Source organism: Coregonus clupeaformis, chromosome 18 (assembly GCF_020615455.1).
Source record: "Coregonus clupeaformis isolate EN_2021a chromosome 18, ASM2061545v1, whole genome shotgun sequence".
Lineage (NCBI taxonomy): Eukaryota > Metazoa > Chordata > Actinopteri > Salmoniformes > Salmonidae > Coregonus > Coregonus clupeaformis.
In genome coordinates, this window is record NC_059209.1 from 1,708,508 (window position 1) to 1,730,960 (window position 22,453).

General features: G+C 44.0%; 1 protein-coding gene across 3 annotated transcripts in view; it reads left to right on the forward strand.

Moving 5' to 3' along the window:
* Positions 1 to 22,453, forward strand: part of LOC121533787 (ephrin type-B receptor 3-like) — a 106,040-nt gene that overhangs the window by 81,233 nt on the left and 2,354 nt on the right. For 2 of the 3 annotated variants that reach the window (XM_041840022.2, XM_041840023.2), the window contains exons 9-15: positions 1,014 to 1,066; positions 2,479 to 2,613; positions 4,155 to 4,402; positions 5,455 to 5,670; positions 8,104 to 8,253; positions 8,647 to 8,846; positions 12,505 to 12,660. In XM_041840022.2, coding sequence (XP_041695956.2) covers positions 1,014 to 1,066; positions 2,479 to 2,613; positions 4,155 to 4,402; positions 5,455 to 5,670; positions 8,104 to 8,253; positions 8,647 to 8,846; positions 12,505 to 12,660 — 1,158 coding nt within the window. The remainder of the gene's footprint in view (positions 1 to 1,013; positions 1,067 to 2,478; positions 2,614 to 4,154; positions 4,403 to 5,454; positions 5,671 to 8,103; positions 8,254 to 8,646; positions 8,847 to 12,504; positions 12,661 to 22,453) is intronic. The other variant, XM_041840024.2, reaches the window with a different exon arrangement.

Consider the following 22,453-nt stretch of genomic DNA (forward strand, 5'->3'; position numbering starts at 1 on the left):
CCCTCATGCCCTTGTCATCGAGTGCCCGGTCCCAAAAACCTGGACACGGCCCATCCCTATTGATTCCTATTGACTCCTATTCACTTGTAGGATATTAGTCCATTTAACTTTAATGTCCATTCAGTTCCTGTAAAAGCCTGGCTTGGTCTCACCATGGTCTTTCAACTCTACGTAGTACTACTCATCTGTCACTGGGAGGCTGCAGGTTGGCGAAGCATACAAGTTTGACACCCTCCCTTTTGGTGACTGGCTGGCACTCACCCGCCTTCACGGCGGCGGTGGCATGGTTCGCTGTGAGCCGCCCGCTCTGACAGGCCCGGGCCCTGTCAGGCTGAATAGTCTCTTTCTTTGTCTTAGCTTAGCTCGCTAGCATCTGCCACTAGAGAAGAGAAAAAAAAGAGGGAAAACTCAGAGCCTCCTTGGCATATTCCGTAACTGCATTTGAATTGGAAATGAGATGCAAATCACCGGCGGGTATTATTGCCCCGGTTACTGGTTAGACAACAAAGGAACCACATTAACATGTAATTTCAACAACCCCACCCCCCTCGCCCTGTCATAGCCGTCTCCCCCGCATTAATGGACAGATACTGATGAAAGAGGAGAATGAATAGAGGATATGGGGGTGATTGGGAGTGAACAGTTTATTAGTCTGAACCAGCGTGCAGGAGGGAGTGTTAAGCTGGGTGTTGAGGGAGACAGCTGAGGCTGCCATTGGATGAGGCTTTGTCCTTCACTTCTCGTATTGGGCCATTATGTTTTCTCTCAGCTGCCATTTCAGACATACAAACAGAGTCCTACTTTCCCTGTCCGATATATTCTCTTATTTTGTAGTTTTACCTTGAAATTCTGTATTTCTTAGCTTTGAATATAAAGATATCATAGTGAGCAGCAATACAGTGCAATTCTCTATTTCTACTGCCGAAATCATCTCCACAAAATCCTGCTCCATTGAGTATTGCAACATACGGCACTTGACTGACTTTGTGTTTTTACTCTGGTTTGCCCCAAAGGAAGCAGAGGAATGGCTCTGAGTCGGAGTACACAGAGAAACTGCAGCAGTACAGTAAGTCTCTACTGCCTGTCCTCCATTATAAGCTATCCACATGCTCCACATTCTAACCGCCGCCCTCTGAGCTAGACTTAGTCCTACATCCAACAGTATATCCACACACTACGTGTCAAAAGCCAGTCATAACACAAGCATCCTATATCCACATAATGGAAAAGACGGTTTATTTCATATAACAGGCACAGATTATATAAGCAGCATCGGTAGACTCTTAGAAAAAAAAGGTGCTATCTAGAACCTAACCGGCTGTCCCCATACTCTGAGTCGATATTCATGTCATAAGAAGGAATTCCCCTCGATCACGCCCACAAATTGGGGAAAACAAACATTCTTTCCCATTGACCCCCATTGTAAAAAAGCCAACTTCATCACTGATTTTTTGTTTTACAGAAATAACAAAACATGCTGAAAAGCTGCTGTGTTGTTCAATGTAACCAGGTTAAAAATTCCAACCTATGGTTCGCAATGCTCACAAATAGGGAAATAGAGCCTGCGAGAAGAGCCCTGTGGCTTCAGGCTATTCGGTGTGGAAGAGTGGGAAATGTGGGGACATAATGTCCAAGTAGGCTACATGTAGCTATGTGTGTGGAAAACATTTCATCACAGGTTAGAGATTTAACTTGTTTAGTATAGTCCGTTTGTAACTCCACTCACTACTTGTAGCTATATATTCTGTTTGTTTGTGTTGTTGGTCTTGGCTAGCTTAATGTTCTGGTTGGTAACTAAATTTAGCTAGCACTCACTCACGTAGCTAACATTAGCGCCATCATGAAAAGGGGCATGAGGGAAGCCCTAAAATATTACGTTTTTCTAAGTAGTGAGAACGCTTGGGAGCAGGCAATGTTGAAAAGTCATCTTTTAGACATGTTGTACTTTTCTTAAATGTTGTTTTGTAAATGACTAAAACAAGCAGACATCAAGAAAATTGCGGTTGAAAAGGGTGATGTTTTTGCTGTGAGTCAATTGGGTAACCAAGATAACCAAGGGCTGTTTTCCCCACAGGCGGGCGGGGCCGCAACGTTCTATTTAATACCGACTGGGACGATGGAAGAACCCTCTGAAGAAACCTTTTCGGTTCCATGTAGAACTCTTTCCACAGAGGGTTCTACATGGATCTCAAAAGGGTTCTACCTGAAACCAAAAAGGGTTCTCCTCTGGGGACAGCCGAAGAACCCTTTTGGAACCCATTTTTCTAAGAGTGTAGTGGTTGTGGATCTCATTGGTTTTGTGCCTCGACTGTAAAATCTTCTGTTAATCCAATCCATTATCATTAGAAGCAAAGCTTTCATAACAACCCATAGGCTGCCTTCATGCATTTCATTGGTTAACAATCAATGCTGTACATATAATTTTGAATGGTAATTTCTGCTTGACGGCCTTGATTCATGTGATTATTCCCACTATTGAATCCCCTATAGTCACGCCGGGAATGAAGGTCTATATCGACCCCTTCACCTATGAGGACCCCAATGAGGCCGTCCGCGAGTTTGCCAAGGAGATCGACATCTCCTGCGTGAAGATTGAGGAAGTCATTGGCGCAGGTAACCAACAAAAGCTCCTGAGCTACAGGGGGAAGAATGCTAGTCACCTCCAGGCCATACCGTTAGAGGACTTCACGCCAAGCGGTACTTTCACTCAATTCATCGTCCCAACCCCGCCTTAAACCCCTGCATCCCCCCAGCACTATCAGCGCCCCACCCCCACCCCCCAATCACAAATACGGACTTACACCTTTGCAGAAAATGTTGCGTCCTAGCACCCCCCTAATTCGCTTCACTCACAACTGTAACTCCCTCTTAGTTTGGCACCTAAGTGCCTTTATGATTACTACCTACTTTCCCCACTTTTTGTCTTTGTGAATCTCTTTGTTTTATTAAACCTTTAACCTCTAAGAACGGCCCATTCCTGGTCCTGGAGAGGTGCTCTGTAGTAGGAAGTTATTTTGTTTGTTCAACTGTCATTAATCAATCACTTCAATTGATTAGCTCCCCTATTTGAATCTAACTGACTTAATCATCATCTTGGAGAGTTGATTGGCTGTTCAAGAAGCTAGAACAGCAGCCTTCCAGGGCCAGGATTGTTCATCTCTAAACTCCGCCCCCCTCTTTAAGTGTCTCGAGGGCCACTAAAAGGGGGCCACTCCAAAGTCCCTTTGACCCTTGACCTCATCACTTATTGGCTTATTTTCATATGTGGCCATCCTTCCTGTTTACTTCTAGATCACCCTTGCTCCTTCCCTCCACCCCTTTTTGATGTGCTAGTTAGAAATCTTGAATCTTAAAATCTTGATATTTTGAAATATTAGTAATACTGCAGGACTGTTGTCGACTCAGAATTAGCCTTGTATCTGAGCCGAATGAAGGCTTGTGGTGATGGGAATTTGGATTTTGAGGTGTACTTCGCCTGCAGTTGAGCCCCCTCCGCTCTACTATTACTACTGCTACCACTACCACAACGATGGCTTAACATCTACTGCTGCTACTTGAACCCGTCGCTTCCCAGCCTTCGCCTTAAGTGACAAACCCCAAACCCTGTTGCTCCTCACCTTTACCCTCCCTCCCTCCACCCCCTCCCTTCTCCTTCACTTCCCTTATTTACCTCTCTCGCACACACACACTCTCTCTCTCTCTCTCTCTCTCTCTTTCTCTCTCACACACACTTCTCTCTCACACACTTCTCTCGCCTCCAGCCTCTTCTTACGCCCCTGCCCCTGCCCCCTCAGAAGCCTAATCTCCCCAACCAACCCTCTACCCCCACCTATATCCCTAGCCTCCCACCTCCCCACTCTCTTATCAAGCTTTACCCCCACCCCCAAACTACCCACGCTAACCCACTCATCACTACGTTTTTAGTTCTCCCTCGGCCATCCCTCACTCTCCCCCTCCTCTTTCATCCCCCCTTTTCTCTGCCACTCCTAGCCCCTCTCTCGCGCAGTCTCCCGCTTCCCTTCCTTGGTTCTAACCAGTAAACTGTCCCTCTCCCCTCTCTCCTCCACTCTTCCGATCCTTCCTCTCTTCCCCCCTCCGTCTCTCTCTCTATTCTCTCTCTCTCTCTCGCTGTCCCCCATTCCTCGCTCTCACAGGAGAGTTTGGGGAGGTGTGTCGCGGGCGTTGCAAGCTACCCGGCCGACGTGAGATCATTGTGGCTATCAAGACACTCAAGGTGGGCTACACCGACCGGCAGAGGCGGGACTTCCTGAGCGAAGCGAGCATCATGGGACAGTTCGACCACCCCAACATCATTCGATTGGAAGGCGTGGTCACCAAGAGCCGACCAGTCATGATTGTCACAGAGTTTATGGAGAACGGGGCACTGGACTCTTTCTTGAGGGTAAGAGAACCTGTGGAACACACACAATAATTAATAAATAATAATAATAATTTGGTGGGTGCACACACACACGCACAAGGATATGTTTAGAATTAGTTAATGATATGAAACATTGAGCTCAGGGTTTGGCAATGGTAATAAAAAGCAAACATAATTTCACATATTGCTAACATTACCCACCACCTACTGTAACCCCAAAATGTTTTCATGACAACAAAGGCCTACCTTGCTGTCAATCTCCATACTAAATCCATTGAAACCAAGAACATGCACTATATAAAAACACCCAGAGAACTGACACTCTTGAACACACTTCATAAATGTGTATCTGTAATCTTCACATCATCTGCACTGCAACCAAGCCAAAGCACCCAAACATGTCTCCCTAATCTTCCCTAATAATGTTCCACACCCTCTCCATCTCTGTGGAAAAGGCCCTAACCCTCGTCTGTTGACAGTATCTGACAAATGTGCCGCTCCTCTCGCTATCTCTGACATTTACAGATGTTTCACTAGCCTGTGAACCACTGCCTCTCTTTCATATAAAACATTATCTGACACTGAGAAGGAGAGAGAGAGAGCGGAAGATAGAGGGAGAGCGAGATGGAGGGAAGGAAGGAGAAAGAGGGTAGAGAGAAAGGGGTGAAACAGGAGACATGAGAGAAACAGAAGGAGAGCTAGAGGGGAGACAGGTAGAGAGATGGGGAAATAAGAAAGCGAGTGAGGGATAAAAACTGTGAGAGAGCAAGAGACAAAACAAAAGAGATAGTTGGTAGGAAAAAGAGAGAGCGGGAAAGAGATGGGAATAATAATAATATAATATGCCATTTAGCAGACGCTTTTATCCAAAGCGACTTACAGTCATGCGTGCATACATTTTTTAGGTATGGGTGGTCCTGGGGATCAAACCCACTACCCTGGCGTTATAAGCACCATGCCCTACCAATTGAGCTACAGAGGAATAGGAGTATGTTAAACATTTAAACTAATTATTGAATAATAATATATAATGCTTGCTTATCTTTGTCTTTCTATCTCTCTGTCTTTGCCAGCTCAATGACGGGCAGTTCACAGTGATCCAACTTGTGGGCATGCTGCGTGGCATCGCCGCGGGCATGAAGTATCTGTCTGACATGAACTACGTCCACCGGGACCTGGCTGCACGCAACATCCTGGTCAACAGCAACCTGGTGTGTAAGGTGTCTGACTTCGGCCTGTCGCGCTTCCTCGAAGATGACGCCACGGACCCCACCTACACCAGCTCACTGGTGAGTGTGAAGGACGCTGTGGTAGTGTGTGTGTATGCATGTGTGTGGGCACACATATGACCAAAAGTATGTGGACATCTGCTCGTCGAACATCTCATTCCAAAATCATGGTCTTTAATATGGAGTTGGTCCCCCGCTTTGCTGCTACAACAGCCTTCACTCTTCCAATTCATCCCAAAGGTGTTCGATGGGGTTGAGGTCAGTGCAGGCCAGTCAAGTTCTTCCACACCGATCTCGACAAACCATTTCTGTATGGACCTCGCTTTGTCTATGGGGGCATTGTCATGCTGAAACAGGAAAGGGCCTTCCCCAAACTGTTGCCACAAAGTTGGAAGCACCGATTCGTCTCGAATGTCATTGTATGCTGTAGCGTTAAGATTTCCCTTCACTGGAAATAATGGGCCTAGCCCGAACCATGAAAAACAGCCCCATACCATTATTCCTCCTCCACCAAACTTTACAGTTGGCACTCCAATTTGCATACCGCACCAACAGATCCACAGATGATGCAATCTCTATTGCACTCCACACTGCCCTTTCCCACCTGGACAAGAAGAACACCTACGTGAGAATGCTATTCATTGACTACAGCTCAGCGTTCAACACCACAGTGCCCTCAAAGCTCATCACTAAGCTAAGGACCCTGAGACTAAACACCTCCCTCTGCAACTGGTTCCTGGACTTCCTGACGGGCCGCCCCCAGGTGGTAAGGGTAGGTAACAACACATCTGCCACGCTGATCCTCAACACGGGGTTCCCTCAGGGGTGCGTGTCCAGTCCCCTCCAGTACTCCCTTTAAGTTTGCCGACGACACAACAGTGGTAGGCCTGATCACCGACAACGATGAGACAGCCCACAGGGAGGAGGTCAGAGACCTGGCCGTGTGGTGCCAGGATAACAACCTCTCCCTCAACGTGACCAAGACAAAGGAGATGATTGTGGACTACAGGGAAAAAGAGGACTGAGCACGCCCCCATTCTCATCGACGGGGCTGTAGTGGAACAGGTTGAGAGCTTCAAGTTCCTTGGTGTCCACATCACCAGCAAACTATCATGGTTCAAACACACCAAGACAGTCGTGAAGAGGGCACGACAAAGCCTAGACCTCTATCCTGCCATCCAGGACCTCTATACCAGGCCGTGTCAGAGGAAATCCCTAAAAATTATCAAAGACTCCAGCCACCCTAGTCATAGACTGTTCTCTCTGCTACCGCACGGCAAGCGGTACCGGAGCACCAAGTCTAGGTCCAATAGGCTTCTTAACAGCTTCTACCCCCAAGCCATAAGACTCCTGAACAGCAAATCATGGCTACCCGGACTATTTGTTGGTTAAGGGCTTGTAAGTAAGCATTTGACTGTAATGTCTACACCTGTTGTATTCAGCGCATGTGGCAAATAAAATTTGATTTGATTTATACATTCGGGCAGTTAGCGTTCTCCTTGCATCCACCAAACCCAGATTCATCCACCGGATTGCCAGATGGTGAAGCGTGATTCATCACTCCAGAGAATGCGTTTCCACTGCTCCAGAATCCAATGGCGGCGAGCTTTACACTACTCCAGCCGACGCTTGGCATTGCGCATGGTGATCTTAGGCTTGTGTGTGGCTGCTCAGCCATGGAAACCCATTTCAAGAAGCTCCCGACGAACAGTTCTTGTGCTAACATTGCTTCCAGAGGCAGTTTGGAACTCGGTAGTGAGTGTTGCAACCAAGGACAGATGATTTTTACTCGCTTCAGCACTCAGTGGTCCTGTTCTGTGAGCTTGTGTGGCCTACCACTTCACGGCTGAGCCGTTGTTGCTCCTAGACATTTCCACTTCACAATAACAGCACTTACAGTTGACCGGGGCAGCTCTAGCAGGGCAGAAATTTGACGAACTGACTTGTTGGAAAGTTTACATCCTATTACGGTGCCACGTTGGAAGTCACTGAGCTCTTCAGTAAGGCCATTCTATTGCCAATGTTTGTCTATGGAGATTGCATGGCTGTGTGCTCGATTTGATACACCTGTCAGCAATGGGTGTGGCTGAAATAGCCAAATCCACTCATTTGAAGGAGTGTCCACATACTTTTGTATATACAGTATGCTGTTTGTCAAGTCTTGAATGAATGGTAATAAATTGGTTTTAGTGTGTGTTTCAGTTTTTCATCAGTGTGTTCTTTTTTTCCTTTTTTGTATTCAATCACAAATTGTACAGTCAATAAGATTCACAATGCACTTGTTTTTCAGAGTTTTGTGTGTTTATGTGTGTATGAGTGTGTGTATACGTATTTGTGTATCCCTCAGTTTTACCTGGCATCTTATCAATATCAAACGTGTCTCAAACGGTGTAAGTTTGTCTCACCCTCTCTTCCCTCTGTATGTGTGTAACTCTGTGTGTGTGACTTCATCCCCAGTATTTCACACTCACCTACTCATTCGCATATCCACAGGGAGGCAAGATTCCTATTCGCTGGACGGCCCCCGAAGCCATCGCCTACAGGAAGTTCACCTCGGCCAGTGATGTGTGGAGCTACGGCATCGTCATGTGGGAAGTGATGTCGTACGGAGAGCGGCCATATTGGGACATGAGCAACCAGGATGTGAGTGGAACTTACTTTAATTTACTTTACTGGACTTGACTTTGCTTACGTTGACTTCAACGTTCCTGAAAAACACTGTAACATCTTCAACCTGTCACTCTCCTTCTCTGTTCCCCTTCCCTTCCCTTTCCTCCTCTCCCCTGCCCCCTTCTCCCTTCTCATGCTCTCTCTTATCTTCCCCCTCCCCCCCTCCCTCCCTCTCTCCTGACTCTTCTTATCTTGACTCTAAACCCACCTTCTCTCCCATCCCTTCTCTCCCCAGTCATCACCCTGTTTCTTATCCTTTTCTAGTCTCATAATTCAAAACCATAATTCCCTAGATTTTACCTATATATTTTGATCCAGGTCTCATTCTAGCCCACTTGTCAATCTAACTCTTCTCCAACCCTCCAGGTGATCAACGCAGTGGAGCAGGACTACCGGCTGCCCCCGCCCATGGACTGCCCCACAGCGCTGCACCAGCTCATGCTCGACTGCTGGGTCAAGGAAAGGAACCTTCGGCCTAAGTTCTCCCAGATCGTAGCAACTCTGGACAAGCTCATCCGCAACGCCGCCAGCCTCAAGGTGGTCACCAGCAGCACGCAATCTTCCAGGTAAGCCTATCAACTGTCAAACAGTCTGCCACATCTCAGCCTAGTTAGCAGCTACTTCAATCTGGTGCTGGTTGCAAAATCCCACAGGTTTCCCAGAATAACCATATCCTGGGATTCTTCCAACCAGGATTTCTAGAAAACCTGGGAATTTTGCAACTCTAAGTACTGGCTTAAAGTATGTAGCATGTATCTCATCTTACCTCAGTCATACCACTATGCACGAAGGTAGGAAGTTCAATACCACATAGGGGCAGCTGCCATCTGAATTTGCTTCCATGTATAGGCTAGAAGAGACTCGTCCATGGGGTGAAAAGGCTTGGTTTTATAGACTTTTCTCTTGTTTGCTTCTAACTCCTTTGTGATAGTTCTTCATATACACTACATGATCAAAAGTATGTGAACACCTGCTCGTCGAACATCTCATTCCAAAATCATGGGCATTATTATGGAGTTGGTCCCCCCTTTGCTGCTATAACAGCCTTCACTCTTCTGGGGAAGGCTTTCCACTAGATGTTGGAACATTGCTGCGGGGACTTGCTTCCGTTCAGCCACAAGAGCATTAGTGAAGTCGGGCACTGATGTCGGCTTTCCAATTCATCCCAAAGGTGTTCGATGGGGTTGACGTCAGGGCTCTGTGCAGGCCAGTCAAGTTCTTCCACACCGATCTCAACAAACCATTTCTGTATGGACCTCGCTTTGTCCACGGGGGCATTGTCATGCTGAAACAGGAAAGGGCTTTCCCCAAACTGTTGCCACAAAGTTGGAAGCACAGAATCGTCTACTATGTAATTGTATGCTGTAGCGTTAAGATTTCCCTTCACTGGAACTAAGGGGCCGAGCCCAAACCATGAAAAACAGCCCTAGACCATTATTCCTCCTCCACCAAACTTTACAGTTGGCACTATGCATTGGGGAAGGTAGCGTTCTCCTGGCATCCGCCAAACCCAGATTCGTCCGACGGACTGCCAGATGGTGAAACGTGATTCATCACTCCAGAGAATGCGTTTCCACTCCTCCAGAGTCCAATGGCGGAGAGCTTTACACCACTCCAGCCGACGCTTGGCATTGCGCATAGTGATCTTAGGGTTGTGTGTGGCTGCTCAGCCATGGAAACCCATTTCATGAAGCTCCCGACGAACAGTTATTGTGCTGACATTGCTTCCAGAGGCAGTTTGGAACTCTGTAGTGAGTGTTGCAACCAAGGACAGATTATTTTTATGCGCTTCAGCACTCAGCGGTCCCGTTCTGTGAGCTTGTGTGGCCTACCACTTCGCAATTGAGCCATTGTTGCTCCTAGACATTTCCACTTCACAATAACAGCACTTACAGTTGACCGGGGCAGCTGTAGCAGGGCAGAAATTTGACTAACTTGTTGGAAAGGTGGCATCCTTGAAAGTCAATGAGCTCTTCAGTAAGACCATTATTCTGCCAATGTTTGTCAATGGAGATTGCATGGCTGTGTGCTCAATTTTATACAGCTGTCATCAATTAATCCACTAATTTAAAGTGGTGTCCACATACTTTTGTATATATAGTGAATGTATGTGATGGATTACATTATAGAGAATAGGAAGAAATATATTTATGTGAAATGGGTTTCTTTGGTTTGCTGTCTACTGCAAATACAGTGCGTCCCCTGGACTTGGGTTTAGTAGTGACAATGCCATTTTTTATCTGTGACTGTGATACCAGAGTTACCCGACTTCAATAATCACCTGAGTCTTGCCGACAATGATAACACTTTCACTGGACAAATATCCTTATCCAAATTGACTGACAGGAGTGTATGAGAGTCAGTGACTCAGCAATGCCTACAGTACACATTGCTTCCCAAAGCTAAAACATTCAGCCACCAAAAAACTGGTCAATGTTATCAATGCAAATGTAGAATTGCCGTTGCTCAATAAAGCGCTCGAGGCAACCATAGCTCCTACAAGGAAGTTCTTAGATCGATGGTTTCACAGATTTAGCCATAGCCTCATGCTACATTCCTCTGTAGCTTTCTTGGAAAGAGCCCGAAGGGGGAAGAGGGTGAGGAGGAATGGGGGGGTGATTCCATTGGGGATCAGGAGCTGTAGCTATGGCGATGGCTAAGAAGATTAAGCGAGAGTAATTAGTTAGTAATTAGCTAGATTAAGAGTGATGTGAAAAAGACGGGAACGCTTTGAATTATTTGCCAAAAATATTTTAAATGGGCCAGCGGAGAGGTGTGCCCCACGCCAAACCTAACGAGGAAAGAGTGAGTGAGAGATGAGCTGCCGTGACATCTGGTGTGACATTAGTGCCTTGTAGTGGTTAGTGGTAGCTATTTTGTCACTGATTGGGGAGTTGTGCGGTCAGGTGTGTCTGCCTGTGAGGAAGTGTGTGAGTGTGTGAGCATTTTTGTATTTTCATAATGCATACCCATGTTGCCTGACACGGAAAAATCCAATGATCCATGTCTTTCACAACTTACACTGAAGACAAACGAAACAGTCTTCAAATAGGAAACCGTTAACCAAAAACTATGAGGAAACAGTCACAACATCTTTGCAATTTGAGCTCCAGTTTTGGAGTATCCACTCAGGTAACTGCCCCTCATAACATGAGACATACGGTCTTAGTGGCCTCTCCCAGTGCCTTTGGCTTCCTTTGACTACTCTAGACAGCTTCTAGCCTGATTCCAGATCCTCTGTTTGGGCTGTCTTTCCACTGACCATAAGGAGTTGGCAAGATAGCACAAACAGATCTCGGATCAGGCTAGATAGCTTCCCCTTCAGCGCGAGACTTCAGAAAGTGGCTAACAATGCTCTATTAAGAGGGAACTGTGTCTGAGGGTTGATGGTGGCTAGCCCGAACCCTCGGGGCCCTGAAGCACAGGCCTTATTAAAGAGCACTCCTCCTATCCCTCTGCAGCAGTCAACACTTCAATGGAGCCTCTGTATTGACTCTTATTAACTCACTCCCTCTCTTTTTTCTATCCCCCTTTAATTGTTAATGAATCTAATGCCATCAAAAGACGACAAGGATCAACAGAGCAGAGAGCGGTCAGAGAGAGAGAGAGAGAGAGAGACAGATACTTTTTCTTTGTCCTTTTCTTACCCCCCCATCCCCCCCCTCCCCTTCCATCGTTCACCCTCGCACTCCCTCTCTCTTTTCAAACTTCCACTGCTGTTTATTAAAACTGCAAGGTGGCCCCCCTATCTATGACATCAATCAGGGGTGGTTGGGTTTTTGGGAGAGTCCGAGGGCTTCGTTGAGTGTCGACAGGTGTATACATACACACACGTGCACATACACACACACACACACACACACACACACACACATGTTGACAGTCCACAAATATATCCATGCTGTCCAGGAGATTCTTGAGGAAATGTCTTTCCACCTTCGCCGTATTCTGGTGCATGCATGCCTTTTGTCTTGTTGGCTTTGGTCATCACGCCAAAGAGAACACACACACACGCCCGGCCAAGCCAGTATCCAATGGTAACCAAAGGTGGTTACGTCGGGCGACGGGGGCAGTTGACCCTTGACCCTACAAGGGCAGCGAGGGGGAGAGCGAGGTGGCGTTTGGGGGGTTTGGGGGTGAGGTTTCATTGGTGCTGGAGGCGAGGTGTGACCTTAACCCTCTCTCTTTTGTCTCAATCCCCTCCTCCCTCCTCCCCCCCTGTAGGGTGTCGCAGCCCCTGCTCGACCGATGCGTCCCTGACTACACCACCTTCACCACCGTGGGAGACTGGCTGGATGCCATCAAGATGAGCCGCTATCGCGACAACTTCCTCAATGCCGGCTTCGCCTCCTTCGATCTTGTGGCCCAGATGACAGCAGAGTGAGTGAAGAAAGAGTCAATTCCGATTAATTAAATTTGGTTCGGTTTAATTGAGTTCAAATGGCTTCACTGACATGGGTGGTGGGAAGTTGGTTCGCTTTCAAATTGTTTTGCTTTCAGCTCAAATGGCCCCATTGATGTGGCAAGATAGAAGAGTGAGTAGGGGAATCGAGGAATAGTCGATTTAAATTAATCAAACTCAATTCAGTTTCGTTCAGTTCAAAAGGCCTCGTTGATATGGCAAGGGAGTCAAGTGTGGGTGAGTGGTTTAGGCGGTGGGTCGTAGTAAGCTTTCTGCTTTAGTTTTTTAGATGATCAATCTCTGTCGAGGGAGGAGCAGTTTTTTACATATTGTGTATATTCATTTCTTCTGAACACATTTCCATTTGTTGGCAATGTCAATTTTAGCAATTTTTTTCAAAATGCTTACTTTTATGTTTGCTAACTGGACAGGCAAACGCAGCTGAGAACTTATCTGTAAACCAATCAAAACTTGTGTACTGTCCATGGTACTATCTCTGCTCATCACGTCTGCCAATCATGTTATCCGTACCTAAGGTAGAAGACAGCTGGTGACAGCTCGAGAGAGATATCTGCTGTCAGGTAAAGTATTTATTTATTTGTAATTTAACTGTTTAGTTAGAGAAACGTGATACCATCAATGTAAGCTGTAAAATGACTCCCAACTTAGAACACATAAACCTTAGTAATGTAGCTAGCTTTCTAGTTAGCTAGCTAGTTACAACAAGTAGATGTGATGCTAGCTAGCAGGAGCAGATAGCTTTATCACTAGCTAGCATGTCATTCCGGGACAAGGAGCATTTTGGCTAACAGTTTATTCCAAGTAATAATAAGACTACAAAAATCTATAGGATAAGTAGTGTAAAGCTAATACAATCATCAATGCAGGACCCACAAATGTCATTCATACTGACAAATAAGAAATCCTACATTATCCCTGTTAATAGTTGGAGTAGGATGATTGCATAGCACCCTGCCTCAGACTATCAGGATGTTCATTTTCTAGCTCACAAACTACATTCCTTTGCTGTGACGATTTATTTGATTAATTATTTTCTCTCACTTTTGTCTCACATGATCTATTCAGCTCTCCTGTTTCCTGCTCCCAGCGATCAACCAAGTGCTATTCACCAAGCATGGGCTGATTCACTCACCTGTGAGGACAACCATCCTACTGCAGTTTGAACTAGCCCTGCCATCACTATTTAGACATTGGGACCACATATGCATTTGCCTGTTGTCTTTTCTTTGTAGATTTTGTCTTACACAGTCTAGTGCATTTTAGAGTTGAACAATACACGTGCTTGTTTGAGCATCTAAAAGACTCAATTTTGCTATTGTAACATGCAGTGGTGAGAATTATATTGTCCCCGTCAGGAGCCCATGATTTTGCAATAGATGGTAGAGTTCTCGTCTCTGGACCACACAAGCTTTAGCTTGCATTCTGTTAAGGCACTTGTCTCGCTATACATCGGTCAGCTACATTGGTGACCAGGGTGGGAACCTTTCGATACGCTTATGGGGCCCGGGCACACAAATGCCCCTAGAGAGAAGGGGGAATACTGAAGCATGCGTTGATGACAGTCTCCATCAGAGGCCCAGGCTTTTGGCATAGATGGTAAAGCTCTCATTTTTGGACTGCAACATTTGTAAGATCGTGCCCTCCACGGCAATTGATTGGTAGGTTACACTATATTTAAATACTTCAAATACTGAGACATCTTTGCTATTTGTCTCTGTACTCAATAAATGGTGAAACACTATTTGTGATGGTGTTCTTTGTTCGAATGTACATGCATAAAACTTACATTATGGAAAACATGTCTCACACTCAGTCATAGTTAGTAGAATAATGAATTGATTGGCAAGATTTTGGCACAGAACTTTAGTAGGAAAGTTAATAATTTAACCCCCCTAAATATAATCACATTCACTGAACATATAGTATTTGAAACTCAAACATTAATTTCCCAACTGGTTTTTCTATAATCCTACAGGCTCTTTGTCATTGTCCATACTTTATATTCCAATAGATCCAATATTATGCATGCCCACCATGGTATTGGGCAGTTGCTATTTGAGAACTCATCTGGTTTAGAAATCAAACTCTGTTTATCTTATTGCAGAGCACATTATACAAGAAGATTGTATTTTAAGGTGTGCTATATGTGTAAGCTATAGGGCTGACCCTATTCAGTCAACTGGTCGATTGTTTGGTCGATAGGCTATTGGTCGACCGAGATTTCTTTAGTCGAGCAGTCGCAATTATAAAACATGTTTCATGGTGCAAAAGACACCTGTCTGATTTGCGCCTGTCTCAGTGGACTAATCCATTGCGGAAGCCACAGGGATGGCACAGTCCAAGACATGTGATACTGAAATTGTATATGGTTATATTATGTAAAAATAATGGTGCAACACTAATAAATCGAATATTATTTTATTACAAATACGGTTTCTCCCACGTTGGATATGGTTGCTGTCACCGGTTCTGAAACATAATCTTCAATTCGCTGTAGAATTGGCATGTTTCCCTATGGTTCTATGTGCATAATAGCAAAATTAACCAGCATATTGGGATTGAGAACAATACGGTGGAGGCAGCAGCAGCAAAGATGAGGAAACAGCCCTTGCCTTAAACCCTATTCGGACAGGATTAGTTTTACTGGGGGTGGTCGGTAAATGTAATTATGTGTACAAACAAAACAAAAAAACATATCTGTAATTTTTGTTCAGTCCGAATCTGACATGTCAGTAATTTGTACATGGCAGGAGAGTAACAATTCCAGCCAGAATAACCTACAGTTTTTTTGGCAAACTCCATGGTCCTCTGATAATACTAGGCCTGTGCGAATCAACATCCCTGTGTTTGAGAGAAATGTCTGAGTTTGACAGGTGTTGCTCACTGTTTGAGCAACACCTGTCAAACTGATTCGATAAATTGAACGAAGTGCTGCTCATAGCCTATATATGAAGGGTCTACACGTATCAACGTTCACAGTGAATGCTTTTGTTCATATGTTTTTTGTGTATGAATTGAATATTGCCAAATGCATCAGTAAAAAATATTGCGCCTATTTAATATAACCCTTGCTGTTAATAGATCGCTAAGCAGCATACAACTGACCTAAGTGTTTGGAAATAATACTTTCACTTTCGTATCCATAGCCTTAAAACGCATCTCAAATGCAAGTGCACTGTTTAGCTCACATCTGAAGGCTGGGTGGCATTTAGGACGTCTACTGCGGATCGCTAAAATATCCTGATGCTTATGATCACACATATTATGTCGACACTATACCAAAGATGGTTTTGTATGGTTTAGAAACATGGGAACCAAGCTCGAGTTATCAGTGTAGCCCTGTTATCACCTGGACTTGTTGAAATATTTTCACGCCGAGAAAAAAAACTCCAGGCTTCCATCATAACTGTCAATTTATTGGAAAAAAATAAAGAATTACATGGAGCAGTTTTGAAAAACATTCTGGGGTAATAATTACATAACCAACGTTCTATAGTAAAACTTGTCCCGTGCAAATAGGGCTTAGCCTTATTGTCTAACTGTTAAATTTGCCTGGCTTTATAAATCATCCATATATATCTACAGAAATAAAACAAATCTTGCTTCTGTTGCCTGTTTGAGTGTTTGTTTAATAACCTACTGATTCCGTGAGCACCAAGCCTCATGCAATGGCAAAATGTCGGATAAAGCAATTTCACATATTTGGCTGTTTTTAATCTTTGCTATGCTGTAATAAAGGCTTTACAATTTGTTTTCATTAGAACCGACTGGTACTACTTATAATTTATTTAGTGTTGTTTACACTGTTCCAAACAGGCAGAAAAAGTTATATTGTAACCTAACAGCACCTGTTTGTCACAGATAATATGCACGCAGTTCTCGCTCCTATTTCCTCCTTTTTCTTGATCTCCTTCTTATTGTTATTATTACAATTATTGTTATTATTACAATACAGCTCGATGGTTGTTATACAAGGCTACTTTACAAAGCCTACTAATGATAACGACATTACTTATTATTATGATCATCATTATAATAATAAATAATGTCGTTATCATTTGTAGGCTTTGTATAGTAGCCTTGTATAACCACCATAGAGAATGCATCATGTTTATCCATAGATTAGGATCTAATTTATTTATTTCAATTGACTGATTTCCTTATATGAACTGTAACTCAGTAACATCGTTGAAATTGTTGCATGTTGTTTATATTTTTGTTCAGTATACATTTTGTGCAAGAATTGAAGGTGGCAACAAATATTACATTAATCATATGAATATTGTCATATGCAAAAAATCTGCCCCTCCCTCCTACAGTAGATCGATCCACTTCACTGTTTTCGGAGTCGCCCCACCACCTAGTTGGGAAGTAGTACATTTTAAACAACCACATAGAATTAACCTCAGGTGAATTCAAACGGCCTCATTGTAGACGATGTCTACATTTACATTTACGTCATTTAGCAGACGCTCTTATCCAGAGCAACTTACAAATAGGTGCATTCACCTTATAGCCAGTGGGATCACCACTTTACAATGTTTTTTTTGTTTGTTTTTGTTTTTGGGTTGGGGTTTCGGTTGGGGTAAGGGTGGGGTAGAAGGATTACTTTATCCTATCCCAGGTATTCCTTAAAGAGGTGGGGTTTCAAATGTCTCCGGAAGGTGGTGAGTGACTCCGCTGTCCTGGCGTCGTGAGGGAGCTTGTTCCACCATTGGGGTGCCAGAGCAGCGAACAGTTTTGACTGGGCTGAGCGGGAACTATGCTTCCGCAGAGGTAGGGGAGCCAGCAGGCCAGAGGTGGATGAACGCAATGCCCTCGTTTGGGTGTAGGGACTGATCAGAGCCTGAAGGTACGGAGGTGCCGTTCCCCTCACAGCTCCGTAGGCAAGCACCATGGTCTTGTAGCAGCACCATGGTCTTGTAGCATGGTCTACTTGAGTAGACATCCTTAGGGTGCCAATGAGAGTATGGCCCTTGAAATCTACATGACTGGAGACATTCAAATTGCATTTAAATATTTACTCACAGAGGCCCAGTTCTCACACAGGTTGTACAGTATGAACCAGGACAGCGTTGGTCTCGAGAGATACTCTTCAAATTGAGGCGCTTTGGGAATAATGGTGGCTGCTGTTGTTGCTTTTTTCACTGAATGTGATTGGAGTGAGAGACCATTCGGGATAAGAGTCCACAAACACTAAATGACCCTGAAGTGAAAACACAATACGAGAAAAAGCACTTCTCCTGAAGGTTCTTCCTCATCCTGGAGAGACTTGAAGGACACAACACACACTCTTCCTCCATAGTGCATGTTACCTCATGACACCGTCCCTTCCAGCAATAATGACCTAGAGTTGACACAGAACTGGCTTATGTTCATTAGGAAACAAAACGTTATAAAAAGTTTTGCAGCACAAAATGAGACATTGGACAAGTCCTGGTAGTCCCTCCCTGTTTCAGTCCGCTTTCTTTCATTTGGGGCCTAATGAACATGACCCTGGTTTTCAGAGTCAGCTTGGCACATTATTTATATAACAGGAAATGTGTGTAATAGAAGTCATGGAAACAGGGCCAGTTATGATCAAATAAAGGAATTATGATCATAATTATCAATATATCATCCTCGTTAGGCGGATAATAGGGGATGGAGGTGATTTGTTTCAATTTGGCAGGCCGACAGGTGTGCTGTACAGTGGCTCTCTCCTGCCATTAATGGCAGGTAATTCCTCTAATGGCTTGCATTTATTATCGTTTCATCCTCTGTTGCTGGATTGATGAGGGATTGCAATGGAAACAAAAACACAATTTATTCAATCTAGGCAAAATTGCAGCCACGGATGGTGCTCTATTTGTTTGTGTCAAATCAAAATCAAATCAAATTTTACTCGTCATGGACACAGTTTACAGCAGGTACAAAAGGTGCAGCAAAATGCTTATGTGCTAGCTCCCTCAACAATGCAGTACGTTAATCAATATCAATAATAACAATAAAAGTCTCATGTCCAAAATAAGAAGTAGTAGAAGTAATAGAAGAGGTAGTATGCAGTGTGCGTGTGCAAATGCAGAGGACAACAGAGACATGCAGACAAGCAGAGGGCATGGTATCTGTGTACGAGGTTGAATAAATGTGTGCGTGTGTCTTTGTCTGTGTGAACAGAGAGGATTCAGACAGGCGCTGGGCCCTTGTGGTTTGCTAATCGTTCCCCCCAGATGCCGACCGTGGTTTGCTCTCTTTTTTGTTATCGGCAAGGGGAAAACAAACAAAAGAGCAGAAAAGACAGTCTGTGATATTATTCCTAACAATCCGGTACATGAGGCCTTAGTGTTAAACTAACACTGCTGAGACGATTAGATTACACTGTCTGACTGACGGCGGCCAAACAGGTACTACAGCTTTTTTCATAGCTGCCATTCTTTAATAAGGCTGCTGTGTGGGTATCAACATTTTCATATTTCCTCCATTGCATTTCGGAGTGAACTCTCTTTGTCCTCTTTGAACTACGAAGAGAGTTTGAGAAACCGACAGTTTGAGAAACGGTTAAATGACAAGTCAACCTGGGTGACTGCTATAAGGTTGATTGATTGATTGATTGATTGAAAGGATAGATTACTGACTGTTCTCTTCCAGTCATGTCTTTCAAGACCGATTTGTCATCTAACTGACTGTGTAAGACTAGACGAATCACCATCGAATGACCTACCAGTTGACTCACTGACTGGCAGTCTGTTATATGAATAAGTCATTGGCTACTGACTGATTGTTCTTTGACTGACCTAATTACTAACTTATTAAATTTTCTCGATCACTGACTAGTTGACTCACTGACTTACAGTCTGTTGCAGAAATAACTGATTGGCTACTGACAGACTGTTCCATGACTGACTTCCTCACTCACTTGGTTTTCTCAATAACTAACTAGTTTTCTCGACTGACAGGTTGTTTGGCTGGCTGGCTGGCAGATTGGTTTTAGTGATGTGAAATGCACCAGCTGGCCCAAAGTGGCAGAAAGCACTGTTTAAACATTAACCTCCCTTCCCCATTACTATTTTCCCCCTCTCGCCCATCTGCCGGGATATTGAAGTATGTTACATCTGGCCCAGGTATCAGTGCCCTGAGGTCACCATTTTGTTGACATGACCTTAGGAAGTCATTTTATTGGTGTACACAGGGAACTGCTCTCTGCAACTGTTTCCACAAGGGCAAACTGTATCTGTTCTCATGCAAACCTACTGGCATATGTCAATCAAATTAAATCAATCAAATGTATTTATAAAGCCCTTTTTACATCAGCAGATGTCACAAAGTGCTTATATAGAACCCCAGCCTAAAACCCCCACACAGCAAGCAATGCAGATGTAGAAGCATGGTGGCTAGGAAAAACTCCCTAGAAAGGCAGGAACCTAGGAAGAAACCTAGGGGGGAGGGGGAGGGGGGGGGGGGGGGGACTGTGGCCCCATCTGACGATACCCCCGGACAGGGCCAAACAGGCAGGATATAACCCCACCCACTTTTCCAAAGCACAATCCCCTCACCACTAGAGGGATATCAACAGACCACCAACTTACTACCCTGAGACAGGGCTGAGTATAGCCCACGAAGAGCTCCTCCACCGCACGAGCCCGAGGGGGCGCAAGACCGGACAGGAAGATCACGTCAGTGACTCAACCCACTCAAATCGAGTATAGAGCAAAAAAGCCTGTCACGACGTGACGCACCCCTCCTAGGGACGGCATGGAAGAGTACTAGTAAGCCAGTGACTCAGCCCCCGTAATAGGGTCAGAGACAGAGAATCCCAGTGGAGAGAGAGGAGCCGGCCAGGCAGAGACAGCAAGGGCAGTTCGTCGCTCCAGTGCCTTGCCGTTCGCCTTCGCACCCCTGGACCAGACTACACTCAATCATAGGACCTACTGAAAAGATGAGTCTTCAGTAAAGACGTAAAGGTTGAGACCAAGTCTGCGTCTCTCACATGGATAGGCTTAGAAATTCTAGGGAGAATAAGGAGGCCTGCATCTTGTGACCGTAGTGTACGTGTAGGTATGTACGGCAGGACCAAATCGGAGAGTCCATGTAATGCCCTATGTCCTACTATTTGATACTGCATATGGTGATAGTTTAGCACATCCCTACTCACTATGAGGACGATTCCGACCCGAGTTAAGCGCTCGAAAATGGAACGTAATTCCCGTTTTATGCACTTTTCTCTCTGAGTATTCTGACCTTGGTTTTAGATCTATTTTACCTTATAAAACCAGTCATATGGCAACAAACTGAAGCATATCAACTTTCCCACAGTAAAGTTAATGAAATGCTGTGCCATTATGCAGAATTTAAATTGTATGGCCTTTTAACTTGAAGGGATGGGCACTCTCAAATGTCTTAATTATAGGCTACCCTGACTTTCTCTGTCTCCTATTTCTATCATGTTAATATTAGCCACTGTCTGTATCGACCGTCAGTAGGCCTAATAACCACAGACATTCAACTGCCAATTTACTGTTAGTTACTGTTAGTATAGCCTATATTATCATTCCATTTAATTACATTGTTTTGTTTACCTTAATTTGCTTCCTCTGTCATGGCCGTGGGGTTGTTTCTGAGGATCATTAGTAACAGTTAATATATTTAAAAAAAAATACATGTAGGCTAATTAAATCATTATAGAGCGGAGCGCAGACCAACCAGCAACAGTTTGAACCTGATGCATGCTGCAATGCTTGGGCGTGTCATCACACAGTTCTATGGTTAGTGCAGGCAATAGAAAAGGGTATAGCCTACTATGGTACTACAGTGGCATCAGAAAGTATTCATAGCCCTTGACTTATTCCACATTTTGTTATGTTACAGCCTGAATTCAAAAAGGATTAAAAAAAAAAATCTCACTCATCTACACACAAATGATTTTAGAAATGTCCAATTTATTGAAAATGAAATACAGAAATATCTCATTTACATACAGTAGAATAATAGTGAAGACAAACTATGAAATAACACATATGTAATTATGTATTAACCAAAAAAGTGTTAAACAAATCAAAATATATTTTATATTTGAGATTCTTCAAATTAGCCACTCTTTGCCTTGATGACAGCTTTGCACATCCACAAATACAAAATATATTTTGATATGTTTAACACTTTTTTGGTTACTATATGATTCCATATGTGTTATTTCATAGTTTTGATATCTTCACTATTATTCTACAATGTAGAAAATAGTAGCAAATAAAGAAAAACCCTTGAATGAGTAGGTGTGTCCAAACTTTTGACTGGTACTGTATGAAATATTTCTGTATTTAATTTTCAATGAATTTGATAACGTTTCTAAAATAATTTGTGTGTAGATGAGGGAGATTTTTAAAAAAAATCATTTTTGAATTCAGGCTGTAACATAACAAAATGTGGAATAAGTCAAGGGGTATGAATACTTTCTGAAGCCACTGTATAATTATAATAGGGAGAATATTACTGTACTGTAAGTATTCACACCCCTGTACTGTAAGTATTCACACCCCTGAGTCAATACATCTTAGGCAGCAATTACTGCTGTGAGTATTTTTAGGTAAATCACCTGGACTGTACAATATTTGCACATTGTTATTTAAACAATTCTTCAAGCTCTGTCAAGTTTGTTGTAGATCTTTGCTAGACATCCATTTTTAAGTCTTGCCATAGATTTTCAAGCAGATTTAAGTCAGAACTGTAGACAATTAAAGACAATCCCCCCCCCCCCACCACTCAGGAACATTCAAT